A 19,650-nucleotide genomic window follows, 5' to 3' on the forward strand; every position below is an offset into this window, starting at 1 on the left:
TTTACTTTTGGGAAATACATTATTTAAATGAAAAACAAGTTTATTTTATTATTTTCTTACAATACAAAATTATCTTGGTTCTCAATGAATTTCAGATTTATTTTTCAATTTTTTTTTATTTAGTAATTTTACTGTCTTTGTAAAAGGTCTTTTCGTGTTTGTTTTAGAGTCTGTATAGTCCAGATATCAATTACAATGATCAAATACCATCCATCCATCCATCTTCTGCCGCTTTATCCGAGGCCGGGTCGCGGGGGCAGCAGTCTGAGCAGGGACTCCCAGACTTCCTTCTCCCCAGACACTTCCTCTAACTCCTCCGGGGGGATCCCGAGGCGTTCCCAGGCCAGCCGAGAGACATGGTCTCTCCAGCGTGACCTAGCTCTTCCCCGGGGCCTCTTCCCGGTGGGACATGCCTGAAACACCTCCCGAGGGAGGCGCCCAGGAGGCATCCGGAACAGATGCCCGAGCCACCTCAGCTGGCTCCTCTCCACGTGGAGGAGCAGCGGCTCTACTCCGAGCTCCCCCCGTGTGGCCGAGCTCCTCACCTTATCTCTAAGGGAGCGCCCAGCCACCCGGCGGAGGAAACTCATTTTGACCGCTTGTATCCGCGATCTTGTTCTTTCGGTCACTACCCAAAGCTCGTGACCATAGGTGAGGGTAGGAACGTAGACCGACCGGTAAATAGAGAGCTTTGCCTTTCGGCTCAGCTCCCTCTTCACCACAACAGTCCGATGCAGCGACTGCATCACTGCAGCCGCTGCACCGATCCGCCTGTCGATCTCACGCTCCATCCTTCCCTCACTCGTGAAACAAGACCCCGAGATACTTGAACTCCTCCACTTGGGGCAAGGACACCCCACCCACCTGAAGAGGGCAAGCCACCTTTTTCCGGTCGAGAACCATGGCCTCGGATTTGGAGGTGCTGATTCTCATCCCAGCCGCTTCACACTCGGCTGCAAACCGTCCCAGTGCATGTTGCAGGTCCGGGTTTGATGGAGCCATCAGGACAACATCGTCTGCAAACAGCAGAGATGAGATCCTGTGGTCCCCAAACCGGACACCCTCCGACCCCTGACTGCGCCTAGAAATTCTGTCCATAAAAATTATGAACAGAACCGGTGACAAAGGGCAGCCCTGGCGGAGCCCAACATGCACTGGGAACAGGTCTGACTTACTGCCGGCAATGCGAACACAGCTCCTGCTCCGGTCATACAGGGACCGGACAGCCCTGAGCAAAGGGCCCCGGACCCCGTACTCCCGGAGCACCCCCCAAAGGACACCCCGAGGGACACGGTCGAAAGCCTTCTCCAGATCCACAAAGCACATGTGGACTGGTTGGGCAAACTCCCATGAACCCTCGAGCACCCGATGGAGGGTATAGAGCTGGTCCAGTGTTCCACGACCGGGACGAAAACCACTCTGCTCCTCCTGAATCCGAGGTTCGACTATCGGTTGGATTCTCCTCTCCAGTACCTTGGAATAGACCTTACCTGGGAGGCTGAGGAGTGTGATCCCTCTGTAGTTGGAACACACCCTCCGGTCCCCCTTCTTGAACAGAGGGACCACCACCCCGGTCTGCCAGTCCAGAGGCACGGTCCCCGAACGCCACGCGATGTTGCAGAGACGTGTCAACCAAGACAGTCCTACAACATCCAGATACTTTAGGTACTCAGGGCGGATCTCATCCACCCCCGGAGCCCTGCCACCGAGGAGTTTGCGAACAACCTCAGTGACTTCAGCTTGGGTGATGGATCAGCCAGCCTCCGAGTCCCCGGTCTCTACTTCCTCTTCGGAAAACGTGACTGAGGGATTAAGGAGATCCTCAAAGTATTCCTTCCACCGTCCGACGACATCCCCAGTCGAGGTCAGCAGGCCTCCACCCGCACCGTAAACGGTGTTGGTGAGACACTGCTTCCCCCTCCTGAGGCGCCGGACGGTTTGCCAGAATTTCTTTGGTGCCGACCAATAGTCCTCCTCCATGGCCTCCCCGAACTCCTCCCAGGCCCGGGTTTTTGCCTCTGCGACAGCACGAGCCGCGGCTCGCTTGGCCTGCCGATACCCGTCGATGACCTCCGGAGACCTACAAGCCAGAGTGGCCTGATAGGCCTCCTTCTTCAGTCTGACGGCATCCCTTACTTCCGGTGTCCACCACCGGGTTCGGGGGTTGCCGCCACGACAGGCACCGGAGACCTTGCGACGCATCAACAATGGAGGCGGAGAACATGGTCCACTCGGACTCAATGTCCCCAGCCTCCCCCGGGACATGGGAGAAGCTCTCCCGGAGGTGCGAGTTGAATACCCTACTGACAGAGGGCTCCACTAGACGTTCCCAACAGACCCTCACAATGCGCTTGGGTCTGCCAAGTCTGTCCGGCTTCCTCCTCCGCCAGCGGATCCAACTCACCACCAGGTGGTGATCGGTTGACAACTCTGCCCCTCTCTTCACCCGAGTGTCCAAGACACGCGGCCGGAGGTCTGATGACACGACAACAAAGTCGATCATTGACCTCCGGCCTAGGGTGTCCTGGTGCCATGTGCACTGATGAACACCCTTGTGCTTGAACATGGTGTTCGTTATGGACAATCCGTGGCTAGCACAGAAGTCCAATAACTGAACACCGCTCGGGTTCAGATCGGGGAAGCCGTTCTTCCCGATCACCCCTCTCCAGGTGTCACTGTCATTGCCCACGTGGGCGTTGAAGTCCCCCAGTAGAACAACGGAGTCCCCGGTCGGTGCACTGTCCAGTACCCCTCCCAAGGACTCCAAGAAGGCCGGGTACTCTGCACTGCTGTTCGGCCCGTAGGCCGCCACAACTGTGAGAGACCTGTCCCCCACCCGAAGGCGGAGGGACGCGACCCTCTCGTTCACCGGGGTAAACTCCAACACGTGGCGGCTGAGCAGAGGGGCTATCAGCAAGCCCACACCAGCCCGCCGCCTCTCCCCGCGGGCAACACCAGAGAAGTGGAGCGTCCAGCCCCTCTCGAGGAGATGGGTTCCAGAGCCCAAACTGTGCGTGGAGGTGAGGCCGACTATATCTAGTCGGTATCGCTCAACCTCCCGCACAAGCTCAGGCTCTTTCCCCCCCAGCGAGGTGACATTCCATGTCCCCAGATTTAGTCTCTGTGTCTGGAGATCTGGTCGCCGAGGCCCCTGCCGTCGACTGCCGCCCAGATCTCTCTGCACCGGCCCATTATGGATCCTCCTGCGGGTGGTGGGCCCACGGGAGGGCGGCCCCACGTCGCTCTTTCGGGCTGTGCCCGGCCAGGCCCCGTGGGGTAAGACCCGGCCACCAGGCGCTCGCCATGGAGCACCCATCCCAGGCCTGGCTCCAGGATGGGGCCCCGGTGACGCCGATCCGGGCGACGTAAACTGCCTTGTTCGTGTTGTCATCATAGGGGGCTTCTGAACCGATCTTTGTCTGACCCGTCACCTAGGACCTGTTTGCCTTGGGAGACCCTACCAGGGGCATGAAGCCCCCGACAACATAGCTCCCGGGATCATTCGGGCACTCAAACCCCTCCACCACGTTAAGGTGTCGGTTCAAGGAGAGGATGATCAAATACGATTATGTTTTTTATTATAGTCTAGTAACTAAACGTTGATTAAACGTTGCAGCCCTAAAGAAAATATTGTGTATTGAAATATTGTAATAATATCAATATTGCAGTAATTAACAGCCATACCTTTTTTGTAGTGTAGTGTAGTAATGTAGTCAGAATGTCCCACCCTGTCCCTTTAACTTATGCCCTTTTGTAATCTCTCTCTCTCTCTGCACATCACTGCTGCCCTTTAGAGTCACATGGGCCGATCAAAACTGATTCATCAGAGACGAAGAAACATGAACCAGCAGCACCCTTTAGAGAGGTCTGGAGTGTGAGATTAAAGAGGAGCACACACATGGAGCTGGGGGTCTCGTGTGTAATACATGTCCTAAAAGAGCTTTAAAAGGACATTATCTGGACATAATTCAAAACAACGTTCGGTTCCCCTCAAAGCGGCAACACTCGCCTTTACGACCCGCCAAACACCTCAATGATAATAACACAGAGGACAATTATCTCTCAGCAAATGGCTCCAAGGTCGACTCCAGACAAAATCTCTTTGTTCTGCTTCCTTGGGACGAGCTGGATGGAGACGTTTCTCAAAGCCATTGCTATATTTCACATTTAAACTGACTCCATGTTTTACTATGTGATCTAAATGTGTAACTAAACCATGTTTTTTTAAACAGATGCCTTAAGAACTATGCTTGGAAATGTGTTATGTTCATGCCATATTTGCCATAATTTTACATTTCCTCATTACCTGCTAATGTGTATTTATTGACAATGTTGTAATATTCTGTTACGTTTACCTATGTCGTCGTGCTGGTTAAGATTGTCCAAATGAATAACAATAAGTTTGATTGAGATTCAAGTCAGAGTCGTAATGTCACTCTCCACAATGCTGCTTTGTTGGATTATTCAACATCTTCGAACACTAAATCCTGCTGAACTGTCAGCTCACGGCTCCAAAGACCCAAAGAACCAGAGGAGACGCTCCAGAACTTCATCAGAGCTGGACCTTTCATTGAACATGAGGTTTCCTCCAGATTTATTTGAGATTTAATCAAATCTTACTTTTGTAACACCAACGTTTCTTTTTACTAATTTGAGCCCAGACATAGCTTTAATATTTTTGTTTATTAAATATAATTCTGAATGATTGATCTTTTGGAGATATACAGTTAGTTGAGTTGAAAACACAAAATTTGCTGGACAAAGTCTAGCTGGTTGTCCTTCTCAAAATAATAATTCATATAAATTCCCTACTATACTCTGTCAGTGGTGCCATGGTGTGAGGACAGGTATAAATACATGAAACGAGACAAAGTTGCTACATATAGGTATATATGTCTTACACTTGGGAGCGTGCATGTGAGATCTGAGACACTAGATATTAGATTATGATCCTGTCCTTTGAATTTGTGTTGTTAAGACTTACAAACAAATTTTACAATTTAAACCACTAATTAACAAAACTTGGGTAAAAAGGAAAGATTAGGGGCAATTAAACGTTTAGTCTTCTTAAGATCTTGTTTATTCAGAGTTTGTCCTAGTGTAGTCTTTGTTCAGTGGTGGTTTAGTGCAACTCTTGTGGGGTGTTCCCAGTCTGCAGTGGTCATTATTTGCACCGGGAGCACACTCATTGAAAGTCAGATGCTGGCAGAAAGTGTATTGTAGAAAGTGATTGAAACTAATGTGCTTTGTTCCACTGAACTCAGCGCACTGGGTCAGCTGCAGATTTCTGGAGCGGATTTCAGGTCAATAGAGTGTTCTGTGTTGCATTTGGCAAATACACAACTCTGGCTGCAATGAACCAGCTCAAAGTATGCACTAAACCTACCTCCCGGTGGGTATACACACTCTGCCTTCTGTACCGTTACCAACCATTTTCCAACCATATTACTATAATGAGACCGTCTCTGAGTGAGTGCTAAAGTCTTTAAATCAAAAAGCTCATTATCGCCACTCGTGCTCGGTGTCATTCATAAAGCTTCAACAGCATTTCTTTGTTCTACTCACATGGACAAAGAATTGTTCTGTGATAAAAAAAAACCCTACCTTTTGTTCTTAATGGAAAATGCCTTAATTAGCTGTAACTCGTATCACCATACTTCATTAAATTTAGTTTTAAATGGAAAGAATAAATAAAGGTGAATGGGAATTTTAATACAAGAAATGTGTGGAGGGCTAAAACTGAACTGAAACAAGCCTAAATCCAGACTTGAACAAGTCCAAGATAAGGACCAAAGTTGGTGATGTAACTGGAGGCTGTAAACTAGGAAATAACAGGATTAAACCAGGACTAAACTAGAACAAAATGAATACTAAATCAGTGCTAAACCACAACTGAACCAGATCAGAACCAGGACAAAAAAACAACAAAACCAGGACTAAAACAAGATTGAAGTAGGATTAAAGGAGGTGCAGGACTTAACCAAGTACTAAGAAAAAAGCAAAATAGGATGAAACTAGAACCTAATAAAGACTAAACCAGGGGTGGGCAAACTACGGCCCGCGGGCAATATCCGGCCCGCCGGGGCTTTCAATCCGGCCCGCCAAGCTTGTCCAAGTAATATTTTTTATTTATTTTTTACCCTCAGGCATCTGTCTGCACTTGTATCCTTAATAAATATGACATGAAATGACTACTAGAGTAGGTATAAACCAGGACTAAACTGGAACTATATTAAGATTTAAAAAAAAACTAGGACTAAACAAAAACATAACAAATACTAAACTGGATCAAAAACAAGACTAAACCACAACTGAAGTGGGTCAGAACAAGGACTAAATAAAGATTAAATCAAAACCAAAACAGAACTAACAGAGAGATGTGATGCGATCCGTTGCGCTAATAAACAAACGCACGTGTGTGTTGTATCAGTCCGCACGGGGGTGTGCGCATGCGCACTTCCGCCTGCGTTCTCAAATCGCCGAAAAATGGTCCATACCGCCTTTAAACAGGACTGATGTAGGACTAAACCAGTACAAGAGCAGGAATAAGTAATGACTAAACCAGGATTAAACTAACCAGGACAAAACAAGGACTAAACACGCACTACACTAGGCCTAAACCTAGTCTAGACCTAAACTGAAGAAGGACTAAACCAGGACTAAAACAGGACTAAATAATGATTAAATAGGACAGAAAACAAGGACTAAAACAAGGACTAAAGTAGGACTATAAACTAAAACAGGCTTAAATATAGTCTAAACCTGGTTCTGGTCCTAGTCACGACCCAGTTTTGACTCACCGATCTCGGCCACGTCGAGGCAGTGCTGGGGCGAGCTGTAGTTACTGAGGGGCGTCACAGCGGTCACATTCATGCAGTAGATTTTCCAAATGGTCGTGTGAGAACTGTCAAAATGGCAGCTGTGAGGCCCCGAGCTCAGGTAGTCCGGACACTCCATGATGGGGCCGTTACTGTGAAGAGAGGAGAGGTTTAGACCAAGACTAGACCAGGACTAAAGCGGGCCCTTGCTGTGAAGAGTGGAAAAGGTTAGAACAGAACTAGACCAGGAGTGAATTAGGACTAAACCTGGTTCTTACAGTCACTACATTTACATGAAAGACAGGAAAACCAGATAAGTCCAAGTCCTAGTCCAATTCAAACAATTTTTTTAAAGTCCAATAAAGACTTGGCACAGACTAGGAGAGGCATTCAAATGTGCTAGATAAGAACCAGACATATTAGACATGGTTTTGGATGTTTTAGATCGTCAGAGAAGATTATGGTCCCTCCTTTGCACATTAGCATATACCGGAATGTGGTTTTGTTTGGATCCATTGGATTGAAATTAAAGTAAAAACTACCATGGATTCAATGTGTGTGTTTGCATTGCCGAGCACAAATAAGTGAGCAATGCAGTTCATCATGTCTGAAAATCGTATTCTCAAAGTAAACACGCTCTCGCTTACTTATGTTTGCCAAAAGTCTGGTTAGCTTTGATGACGATTGCCATTTTTGTTAGCAATTATAGCTGTAAAGTTTTGGTGCTAATACTAATTTACTAGACGTCCCTTAATGTCCCTCAGCCGGAGTTCACAACCATTCGGTTATTTAAGACTTTTAGACTGGATTTGATTTTTGTTTTGGGGGACAGACTGAGTTTGAGTTTGGTTGTTTAGCACGCTTGGAGAGGATTAGACCAGGACTGAGCCAGGACTAAAAAACAAGACTAAATCAGGACTTAAGCAAAACTAAACCGAAACAAAACAGGCCCTTACTGTGTAGCAGAGGAGAGGGTTAGAAAGGATAAGAGCAGAACTGAGGAAGCCTGACGAGGGAGTGAAAACCACGACTAAAGTAGAACTGAATCAAGACTAAACTCCCTTTAACAGGGATTCAACCAGATCCACACCAGGACTAAACTATGGCCGAAAAACAACTGAACAAGGACTGAAACAGGACTAAACCTGGACTAAAGGAGCACTCGACGTACAAAGTCGTCAAAAAAGAAATGTCCATAAAATAATGTTTTCTCTTTCACCGTTGTGTTTCAAAGTAACAAATTCTGCTAATTCTGGGGGAAATTATATTATAGAAAGTTAAATGGATAACAAAAAATACAAAAAAATCAATACTTAAAGGTGTATTGGACAATTTTTTGGCGCCAAATCTGAGTTTCATTTCCTCGTGGCGTGGACTGCCGATTAGTCCTGCCACGTATCAATCATAAAACGCACCTACCGCTCACCTGCAGCCGCGTGTGGCTCGTCCCCAGGAGAGCAGCACGTTTCCTTGTGTCTAAGCGTATGGATCTATCATAATATAGTTCCCTCAGTGTACGGGACAAAATGAAGACAGAGGAAGACTGTTCAAGCTGCTCAGAAGAGACGGAAATCTACGGAGACGAGAGATGGGATGCAAGCCGTCGTAGCAACAAGGCTTTTCTCTTCCACACGGGGCGAGTGCACATGCGCACTTCCACTTGAGTTCTCAAATCTGCGAAAAATCGTCCATTACGCCTTTAACTGTTGCTTTGTATTTCACTCCTCTCTAACTCACATATATTTTTATATAATCTATTTTGTTGTAATTTCACAAAAGGGAAAAGGTAATTTGTGAACATCAATACAACTTTACTTATTACTATTTATATTAGTGTAACAGTAAGAAATATCTCATTGGATGTGTAGGGAAGAATACTTTGAAAATGTATTTAGTTACAGAACACTGAATACCTGCAATAACATTTATTTTTGTAATTTTCTGTTACATAGAGAACAGTATTCTGAATACTTCGAGATACTTTCATATTAAGTTGCTATATATTAGTGTAAAAGCACTAAGGTAATGAAGTAAAAAGTTTGGATATTAGTATTGGCAAAAAAAGTAGTAGTAGTAGTAGTAGTAGTAGTAGTAGTAGTAGTAGTAGTAGTAGTAGTAGTAGTAGTAGTAGTTTGAAAGTACAGTTGTAGTAGTAGTAGTAGTAGTAGTAGTAGTAGTATACGTACTCTTTGGTGTATGTGAGTACATAGGTGAAATCCTCAGTATCAGACACATTCTCCAGTGGGTGCCAGTAGCAGCTGAAGTCTTCCATGTTCCTGGATCTGCAGTAGTAAATGAGCGGCCGCGTGGACATTGAGGCATCATCTAGAAAACAGATTAAAGCATAAAGTTTAATCAAACATGTCATTCAACATCTTTGTAGCCACTTTGAGATGTATTAGACAAGTATATACTCAGTATTCTGGCTCTGCCAGACTGACATGTGTATCACTCTGATTTGAGTTCTACTAAATATAAATCTAGACAGGCTCTTGGGGAAAAGGCATGACGTCGTGACAAATATTTGAACATCACAACAACAGGAACAAGCGGAAAATCGAATCATTTGAACGTAAACAGAGCCTGAGCTACAAACACAGACTTGATTCTCACACAGGTTTATTCAGCGTGGTTTGAGCTCAGATCCATGGGTTTGAGGCTGTGTGGTCCTCAGAGCATGTGCAGAGCTCTAAAAGAAGCTGCTGTCTGCTCTGGTTCTGAAACAGTTTCATAAGCGCATTCACGTTCTTAATTGGAATTTTTATTTATTTTTTTATTCAAATTCAAAACATAGGTGTATATTTTATAGGAGCACAAAATGAACCGTGCATCAACATCACTGTGTTCAAAGAACAAAATCATCAAAACATGATTTTCACACAAAAACCAAAACATGATAATGAATAATTTAATGTTGCCTTTCAGAGACCAGTTCAGAAGTGCAACTCTCAAGTCATATTCGCAACAAAGTGTGTTCCTTTTCTTAATTTTTATGTCCCGCATCCTCGAAAAGGATTGCTCGCAAAGATATTATAATATAGTATAGTAGTTATAGAAAAGGACAAGGGAAATGGCCCCAGAGGCTGAGCATTTGGCTCTTTTGGGGCCAGGCTGGTGCCAAGACCCTAAAAGCCCTAAAAGGAGGGCTTTGATTCAGGGTAAACTCTGGGGCCTGTTCCCTATTCCTTTTAGCCAGGCTGGTGCCCTGTCTTAGCCCAGATATAAGGGCATCGATTCAGTCTCTGGGGGTCCTAGTCTTTTTGGCCCTTTTGGGGCCAGACCGGTGCAAAGACTTTGCCCAGAAAGGTGGGCTTTGATTCAGTCTAAAATATTAAGAAATAAATCACAGGACGTACCATCAGGACAACTGAGCGCACCAAATTCCCTGCAGCACAGACAGGCCAAGCGGGAAGTGTCATCACGAATCATATGAGTCGGATGTGTGTCTTGACCTTCGCCGAACCCCTGAGATTGACTCACCGAACCCCAGGTCGAACCCAGGTTAAGAACCACTGTTCTAAAAGCTCATGTTGGAGAGCGGAGCATGAACGAGCTTCTGAACACGACCACAGACTGAGCAGCTGCAGCAAAATAAGAACCATGCTTCCTGTGCAGTAATGCTCAGCGGCCTCTAGAGGCCACTAAAATATGAGGAAACTATACAATTCATATAGTTGTGACACACGGTCATTTTAGATTTTATTGGCCAATCGCTGATTGCCCTGCCCTTACGCCACCGCCTTAACCATTCCTTTGATAAGATGCCCTTTTTTGTATTGTTTTTTTATTATCTCTTAAAAAAGTGATACAAAATTAAATACACATTATAACACACGTTATTTTATCTCTGGATCTGCTCTTTTGTTTGATTTTTTTCTCTTCTCTCTTTTCTTTCAAGCCCATTTTCTGCAACAGGCCTCAGGACTGAACCTGTACCAATAACACATAAACTATTTCACATTCTTCTCAAGCAGATTTTCACATAGCCATGTCTTCCATAGTGTCAGAAACTAAAACTTTACGTACGTACGAACGAACATGACCTGAAGCTCTAATAGAGAAGAGCATTACCCCTGGAGACAATAGCACCCATTCACATCAACATTACACAAGTATAACAGAAGTACACAAAATGTACACACAAAGTACACAGTAGGGGCAGATCAATGTCCCATGTGTCTGCTGCAGTTTCATTAAAGGGTCTCATGACATTTATGGGTTTGTGCACAAAAGCAGCCTTAGAACAAGAAAAGTAAAGCAGGGCTGAACTATGACTGAAGACTGAAAAACTAAACCAGGACTGAAGCAGGGTTAACTAAAGAATAAACTAAGACTAAGCTGGGACTAAATCAGAACAAAACCAGAGTTAAATCAAGCATAATAATAAATCAGGGCTAAAAACAAATTCAGGAACAAACCAGGATTAAACCTATATTAACTCAAGAATAAACTAGGACTAAACCAGCCCTAAAGCAGGTCTAAACCAGAGATAAATCAAGAATAATCTACAACAAAGCTAGAACTAAGCCAGGACAAAATCTAAAAACTAGGACAAGGTTAAGTACTGTGTCCGGACTCATCCAGGACTAAACCAGATCCAAACCCGGTTTGATGTGATGCAGCAGAGACATGTCGATATTGAAAACAGTGGGTCATCTCATTTCACGGTTCAGGAAATTAATGATTGTAAAAACACGGTAATGTGCTTTTGTTGAAATAACTGTATGGATTGTAGAGCAGTGGCCCAGTGGTTAGAGCGTTTGACCACCAACCCAAAGGTCTGCCATTCAATTCTCCAACAAACTGCTATTGTTGTTGTCCTTGGGCGAGACTCTTCACCCACCGTGCCTAAGTATGAATGTGATGAGTGAGTGATTTCCATCGGTCTGCCCCGGGCAGCTGTGGCTACTGGTGTTGGCACAATACAAACATTTAATACTGATTCCACAGCGATAATTTAAACAAAAAAATGTTGACAATGTAATTGAATGTAATTTTCAGCACAAAATTATGGTATTTTTCCTAGTAATCCATGTGATTTATTACTAGTTCAGCGACATATCAAGACCACTCCAATAATAAGGACAATTGGGCTTTTCCTGAATAGTTTGAATTGTCTTGCTCTTCATCACAACAATAAGACCACATGGAAATAAATAATAAAGACACATTTGCTCAAAATACATGGTTATTTTATTGTGATTTTTATGGTTTATGGTTCAGCTAATGTTTACTACAATTGATGTATTAAGTATTGTTTTGTTTTGTATGTTCTTTAAATATGTGAGTGAAGAGTTTTTGATTGCATGGCATTTTCAGAAGTTGGAAATACGGCAATTAAGCATCAACCTGGCTTCACAAACCTTTGGTATAGTTACCAGCTCACTAATAGACTCTGGTCTGGATCCAGACCTGAACCTCTGACACGAAACTTTAGAATTATTAGCATAAGAGGAATGTAACGGTCACATCTCTGCATTGTTCTGCACAGAGGAAATCCAGTGTGTGATGTTCTGACCAGCACAAAAGCATCTCATGACAGCTTTATATTATACCATCAGGTTGGAAATGAGCAATACAACATTTCATTTTATTTTAAAGCCATCATTAGACTATTTGATATAAAATATAATCAATTGGCAAATTAAATTAAAAATAACATCGCCTATTATAAGACTAATATATTTCATTAAAAAAAGCTGTGAACTTCCTGACTTTGCCTTGTGGACATTTTCTCAAACTGGACCTGGGTGAAAGTTTATTAGTCTAGTCAAGTCTATTGCAGTGGTTCTAACTTTTTACACTAAGCACCACCATAGAAGTGTGTTTGTCTCTCTGAGCACCACCAGATCAAAACCAGGTCTAAATCTAAATGGAACAAATATAAGAACGGCAAAGGACGTCACCACATTTAAGGAACCCACGTACTACAGTTTGAGGTTACAGTATTCCAGGGCTATTCAACTGGCAGCCAGCGGGCATAATCCGGCCCACTAAGCATTACGGTCTGTATTGCAATGAAGCCTGGCGAACGCATCTTCTCTGGCCTAATGTGAACAGCAGCAGAGATGGCAGAATTAGCAAGATGGCACAGCCCCTCATGGTAAAACATGGCTTTGTCCTTCAGCTGTGCACTAACTCTGTTCAGTATCCTGCTGTACTATGCTTCTAACATCAGTTAATATCAGATGTTATTGTCATTTATATTAAAGACCTTATAGTTCTGGTTCAGATTCTGTGCTCTAGTCCTCTTCAAGATGTTGTTTAAGCCTGATGTGACTTACAATATGTTTAGTCACAGGACAAGGTCTAGATCTAGATCTGCTGCTAGGATCTGCTCCAGTTCACGCCTGTTTATGATTGACACTTGGTTGATCTTTTCTTAGTCCTGCTTTAGTCTTGTTTTTATGTGACGGATCAACGTTGATATATTTTACCTCAGTGACACAATAGATTTCTTTTGAATAGTACCAGTGTGGGTTGTTTGTGGATATTGGATACAAATAATAAAATTGTGGTGCTATTTTGTAGTCCGGCCCTCAGACAATGGCCCTACAAAAAGTGTGGCCCCATGGAAAATGGGGATTGGAAATGGAATTGAATAGCCCTGCTTTATACATTGTTCTTTCCTGTTTGTTATGGACTATAATCTTTGGCAGCATGCTGAACTGCCCGCTGTTTGTGATAAGGAGCTGAAAAGGCACCGCAGGTCGCCTCTAATCCTCCACTTTGAGAAAACAACCAGTGAAATTACACCAAACTATGTGTTCAGTGAAAAGGCTATAATCATGAACGGCAGCGAGAGAACTGTGAAAGGAAAGAGGAAAGTGACATGATGTCATCATGGTGATTCAAATTAAATTGGCGTAAACAGACAATATTGAAAATAACAACATTTAAAGTGGACATGATCTTTTGGCTTTTCAACATGTTTTTGGTCACCTTGTGATAAGTATTTAAAATGTATCATTTTAACTGTCTATGTTTGGACAACACACTTCAAAAACTTCAGTTTCCAATGATGTTTTTATTGCCTGACCAGCCAGTCCCTCCTACATTCTGTTCAAATGCAGAAGGGTCTGGAATCAGACTACAGGGGCTGTCAAAAAAACTCTCAGGTACAACCACCGCCGCTAATTTGTGTCACGTGTCCCTCAAATGCAGAAGACAAATGCTCAAATATTTTCAGAACATTCAGAACAAAAATATATAACTTCATTTTCCTCAGATTGACAGAGTTTAGTGCGTCGCTTGTTGACTCAGCAGAAGTCGGCAACGTTTCTCAGTTTGTGTTATTTTTTTTCTTTCCTCGTAATCCACCATGTTTGTTTAGACACGAACGGACAATGCGTTTGTTTGTTTGATTGGTTAATCCGCTTGTCAATCACTCACTTTGGAAATTGGAGCAACTGGGTTGGATTCCAGACCAAAACGTAAATTATTTTCAAAGCGTGTGGTCTTGGCTGGTCAGAAGGATTTAGACATTGGAGCATCCTCTGCTGTCAGCAGTGGGAATGAACAATGACAAAATAAATAAATGAAGCCCTTAGGCAATGTGAATGCTAATAGAGCAATGTATTTGTTGTGAACACAGTTTAACCACAGAAGGTCTGGTGATGGTTTATGAGCTTCAAATTTGCACAGGAGAAATCCAGAGTTTTACCTGTGAATCCAGGATCAATTCAAATGGAGGTATTTCTGAGGCTCAGAGAAGATGCCCACATAAAGAGGATTCATGAAACAACTGCAAATCAATCATTTGTGTCCTGAAAGCTCCAATGTTTTCAATGCCGCTTATATTTTTTTGTTGAAGCATTTTATAGCCTTATTAACCTTAAAAAGACATAACAATTATTTATGTGTCAGATGCCCTACCATCCTTGTATATCTCCACACAGATAGAGACTGTGTGTGTCCCTCGTGTTCCTCGTACAAATAATGCCAAAAAGTCACATCTCAGAAAAAATATTTCAGGCGTCAGACCAAATAACTTAAGGAAAATAACAATCACAAATGACACAAATACACAAATGAATAAACATGTAAAATGTGGACTGCTAAACATTAGAGCAATTTCCTCCAAATCGCTCTTAGTTAATGAATTAATTAGTGACTATAATATAGATCTTCTAGCTCTAACTGAAACGTGGCTTCAACAAGACGACTACGTCAGACTAAATGAGTCCACCCCACCTTAACTTTCAGACTGCCAGGAGCACAGGCCGAGGTGGTGGTGTGGCAGTGATCTCACACTCAAGCCTACTCATGAGCCCTAAAACTAACAATGCATTTCACTCATTTGAAAGCCTTATGCTGTCGATCACATGTCCAAATATGAAAAACCAAAAAGGAGTTTTGTTCATAGTTATCTACCGACCTCCTGGTCCCTACTCAGAGTTTTCTGACTTTATATCAAACTTAGTGTTAGCCTGGGATAAAATAGTTATAGTTGGAGACTTTAATATCCACGTGAACATGAGTGATGACGCTCTCAGTAATGCCTTCAGCGCCTTGTTAGACAGCATTGGTTTCACTCAGAATGTAAATAAACCGACTCACACTCACAAGAACACTGTGGATCTTGTCCTAACGTATGGAACAGAGATTAGTGACCTCATTGTCCTCCCTCAAAACCCTATATTGTCAGATCATTTCCTAATTACCTTTCAGTTTATTCTTAAAGATCATCCAGTCCCACAAAATAAAGTTATAATGAAAAGGACAATATCTGAAAAATCTATCTCAAAATTCAAAGAAATAATAGAGCCAATATTCAGTGACATGTCATGTGATCCTGCTGAGAACAGCTTTAGTCCCAGTTTAAGTGATCAATGTGTCGACTTGACCATGAATTCTCTGAAGTCTGCTCTTGACGTTGTAGCGCCGTTAAAACAGAAGGTCATTAGGCCAAAGCGCGCCTCCCCATGGTACAACCAAGAACTGCGTTCACATAAACAAAGAGTTAGAAAGTTAGAGGGATTATTTCGTCGCTCTCACACCGAAGAATCCCTAAAAGCATGGAAAAGTTGCCTGCTGTCCTATAAGCAGGCTCTGCGTAAGGCCCAAACCAGATATTATTCAAATCTAATAGAAGTCAACAAAAGTAACACTAAATTCCTTTTCAGCACTGTAGCTAGGCTAACAAACTGTCACAGTGCAGTAGAGCCCTCAATCCCAGCTACACTCAGCTCTGATGATTTCCTCCTATTTTTTAACAATAAAATAAAAACAATCAGAGATAAATTAGATGAAATTACCCCCGCTATTAGCCCTGAACTAGCCCAAGCTGTAAATCTAACGTCCCATATAAATCCACCTGTAAACCTAGAAAGGTTCACAGTTGTTGATCAAGCAGAGATAACTTCAGCCATTATGTCCTCTAAAAGCTTAACTTGTGTCCTAGACCCCATTCCAAGCAGACTCCTCAAAGACATTCTCCCCCTGATTATAGACCCTATTCTTAATATAATAAATACTTCACTCGAAAGTGGCTATGTTCCACAGTCCTTCAAACATGCAGTCATTAAACCTCTTCTGAAAAAGCCTAATCTAGATCCCGACCTATTGGTAAACTACAGACCTATTTCAAATCTTCCCTTCGTCTCTAAAATCCTTGAAAAAGTTGTAGTAAAACAGCTTTGTCGCCACCTGCAGGACAATAACTTATTTGAAGTTTTCCAGTCAGGGTTCAGAGCCCACCACAGCACTGAAACTGCACTAGTTAAAGTCACAAATGATTTGTTATTAGCCGCTGACGATGGACTGGTCTCAGTCCTGGTCCTGTTGGACCTCAGCGCAGCGTTTGACACCATTGACCACAACATTCTACTGCAGAGGTTAGAATGTGATGTAGGTGTTGGAGGAACAGCCCTCAGCTGGTTTAAATCCTATCTATCTGATAGGTTCCAATTTGTTAATGTAAACCAGAGCTCCTCACCAAGCTCTAAAGTAATTTACGGTGTGCCACAGGGTTCGGTACTCGGTCCAATTCTGTTTACTCTTTATATGCTACCATTAGGCAACATTATCAGAAAGCATGACATTAACTTCCACTGCTATGCAGACGACACTCAGCTGTATTTATCAATGAAACCTGATCAGAGCGATCAAGTAGACAGACTTAGTACTTGTGTGAAGGAGATAAAAACCTGGATGACACTAAACTACCTGCTTCTTAACCCTGAAAAAACCGAGGTCATTGTGCTTGGCCCTAAGCATCTACGAGACGGTCTATCTGAGCAGATAGTTACGCTGGACAATGTCAGTGTAGCCTCTAGTTCTACTGTAAGAAACCTTGGAGTCTTATTTGACCAGGAGCTCTCATTTAAAGCTCATATAAATCAAGCTTGTAAAACAGCCTATTTCCATTTGCGCAACATAGCCAAAATCAGAAGAATTCTGCCTAAAAGTGATGCCGAAAAACTTATCCATGCATTTGTAACGACTAGATTAGACTACTGTAACTCCCTGCTTGCAGCGTGTCCTAAAAGCTCCATAAAAAGCTTTCAACTGGTTCAAAATGCAGCGGCAAGATTACTAACAGGAACAAAAAGAAGAGAGCACATTACGCCAGTGCTGAAGTCTCTTCACTGGCTCCTGTCGAGTTTAGAATCAAATTTAAAATTCTACTCTTGACCTACAAAGCCATAAATGACATGGCCCCATCCTACCTCAAAGATGCTATAGAACCATATCATCCAAACAGAGCTCTTCGCTCTCAGAATGCCGGCCTTCTGGTGGTCCCAAGAGTCTCTAAAAGTACTGTAGGAGGTAGAGTGTTTAGCTACCAAGCTCCTGTGTTATGGAATCAGCTCCCGACCCATGTTAAATATGCTGACACAGTCTCTTCATTTAAGTCCATGGTCAGAGTAGTTAGGAACAGAAACATAAACCCACAGCTTTAGCTACGCTGCCCTAGGAGTAACTATGCTGGGGGAAGTATGACAGCTTGAGCACTATCCTCTTCTTCTTCTGACTACTTATGCTATCAAACAATATTTATTTTTTGATTCCACTTGCAAACTGTTCACCGCCTTCTTTTCTTTCTCTCACTCCTGAGGACCTGTGGACCCAGATGCCCCTCCCCTGGTGAAGTGGTCCCTGCCCTGTGTGGACGGTCCCTCATCTGCCTGAGGAGTGGGTCCAGCTCGACTCCGACGGTCCCTCATCTGCCTGAAGAGTGGGTCCAGCTTGCCTCCGACGGTCCCTCATCTGCCTGAAGAGTGGGTCCAGCTCGACTCCGACGGTCCCTCATCTGCCTGAAGAGTGGGCCCAGCTCGCCTCCGACGGTCCCTCTTCTGCCTGAAGAGTGGGTCCAGCTCGACTCAGACGGTCCCTCATCTGCCTGAAGAGTGGGTCCAGTTCGCCTCAGTCGGTCCCTCATCTGCCTGAAGAGTGGATCCAGCTCCAGTCTCCTCGTGTCCGTCTGTCCGTCTGTGAGAGTCGGATCTCTCCTTCACTGGAACTCCTCCAGGTTTCTACGCTTTTTTCCCAAAGAGGTTTTTTTGTAGTTTTTCCTGGCCGAGAAGGAGAGTCTAAGGACAGAGGACCCTGGGACATCGTCCCTCGCCACCACAGACATTGTTGATTCATTTCTCCCTGTGGCCCTCAGAGGCGACTGTTGTTGTGATTTTGGGCCTTACAAAAATAAATTGATTTGATTTGATTTGATCTCTGTAGTATTTGTTGTGGTTGGATAAATGTAGCAGGAAAATTGACCTTGTTACTTAGATAAAAAAAAAAGAAAAAATGTATTATAGCATTGGACAAGTTAGAGCAAAATATGCTAATTTTCAAGACCTGTCCATAGGAGGCTTTTATAATTAACACAATACAAAATTTACATTTCATTTGATACATCCCCATGTGCACAGTTCTGTCCTGATTTCACCTAATAAAGGTGCTCGTGTCAGTCTGCAGTTTGAAATGAGTGGGGAGTGAGTTCCACACAGTCCCCCCTCACAGAGGCTCTGGTGTTTGGAACCACACAGTCCCCACTCATAGAGGCTCTGGTGTTTGGAACCACACAGTCCCCCCTCACAGAGGCTCTGGTGTTTGGAACCACACAGTCCCCACTCATAGAGGCTCTGGTGTTTGAAACCACACAGTCCCCACTCACAGAGGCCCTGGTGTTTGGAACCACACAGTCCCCACTCACAGAGGCTCTGGTGTTTGGAACCACACAGTCCCCCTCACAGAGGCTCTGGTGTTTGGAACCACACAGTCCCCACTCACAGAGACTCTGGTGTTTGGAACCACACAGTCCCCACTCACAGAGGCTCTGGTGTTTGGAACCACACAGTCCCCACTCACAGAGGCTCTGGTGTTTGGAACCACACAGTCCCCACTCACAGAGGCTCTGGTGTTTGGAACCACACAGTCCCCCCTCACAGAGGCTCTGGTGTTTGGAACCACACAGTCCCCACTCACAGAGGCTCTGGTGTTTGGAACCACACAGTCCCCACTCACAGAGGCTCTGGTGTTTGGAACCACACAGTCCCCCCTCACAGAGGCTCTGGTGTTTGGAACCACATAGTCCCACTCACAGAGGCTCTGGTGTTTGGAACCACACAGTACCCCTCACAGAGGCTCTGGTGTTTGGAACCACACAGTCCCCACTCACAGAGGCTCTGGTGTTTGGAACCACACAGTCCCCCTCACAGAGGCTCTGGTGTTTGGTCTGAGTGACCCTTGACGTCTCACGGCCAAACCAGAAAACAGTGTGATTATGTAAACATTTAAAAAACAGTTTCAATGTGCTAAAATTTCCAAAATTCTCAAATGTAAAAAGGTTGTGTTTTGGATGACATCACATGGTGCCGCCTCAGAGGTT

General features: G+C 44.0%; 1 protein-coding gene across 1 annotated transcript in view; it reads right to left on the reverse strand.

Annotated features, from left to right (window-relative positions):
* The window catches only part of LOC140348433 (growth hormone receptor-like), a 39,843-nt gene that overhangs the window by 5,280 nt on the left and 14,913 nt on the right, over nucleotides 1–19,650 (reverse strand). Inside the window, exons 3-4 of the mRNA XM_072434399.1 lie at nucleotides 9,005–9,143; nucleotides 6,801–6,970 (exon numbers count right to left, since the gene is read on the reverse strand). Of these exons, the coding sequence (XP_072290500.1) occupies nucleotides 6,801–6,970; nucleotides 9,005–9,143 (309 nt within the window). The remainder of the gene's footprint in view (nucleotides 1–6,800; nucleotides 6,971–9,004; nucleotides 9,144–19,650) is intronic.

The sequence above is a fragment of the Eucyclogobius newberryi genome, unplaced genomic scaffold (genome assembly GCF_026437365.1).
Source record: "Eucyclogobius newberryi isolate DKJ021-1_F unplaced genomic scaffold, fEucNew1.0.hap1 SCAF_1, whole genome shotgun sequence".
NCBI lineage: Eukaryota > Metazoa > Chordata > Actinopteri > Gobiiformes > Gobiidae > Eucyclogobius > Eucyclogobius newberryi.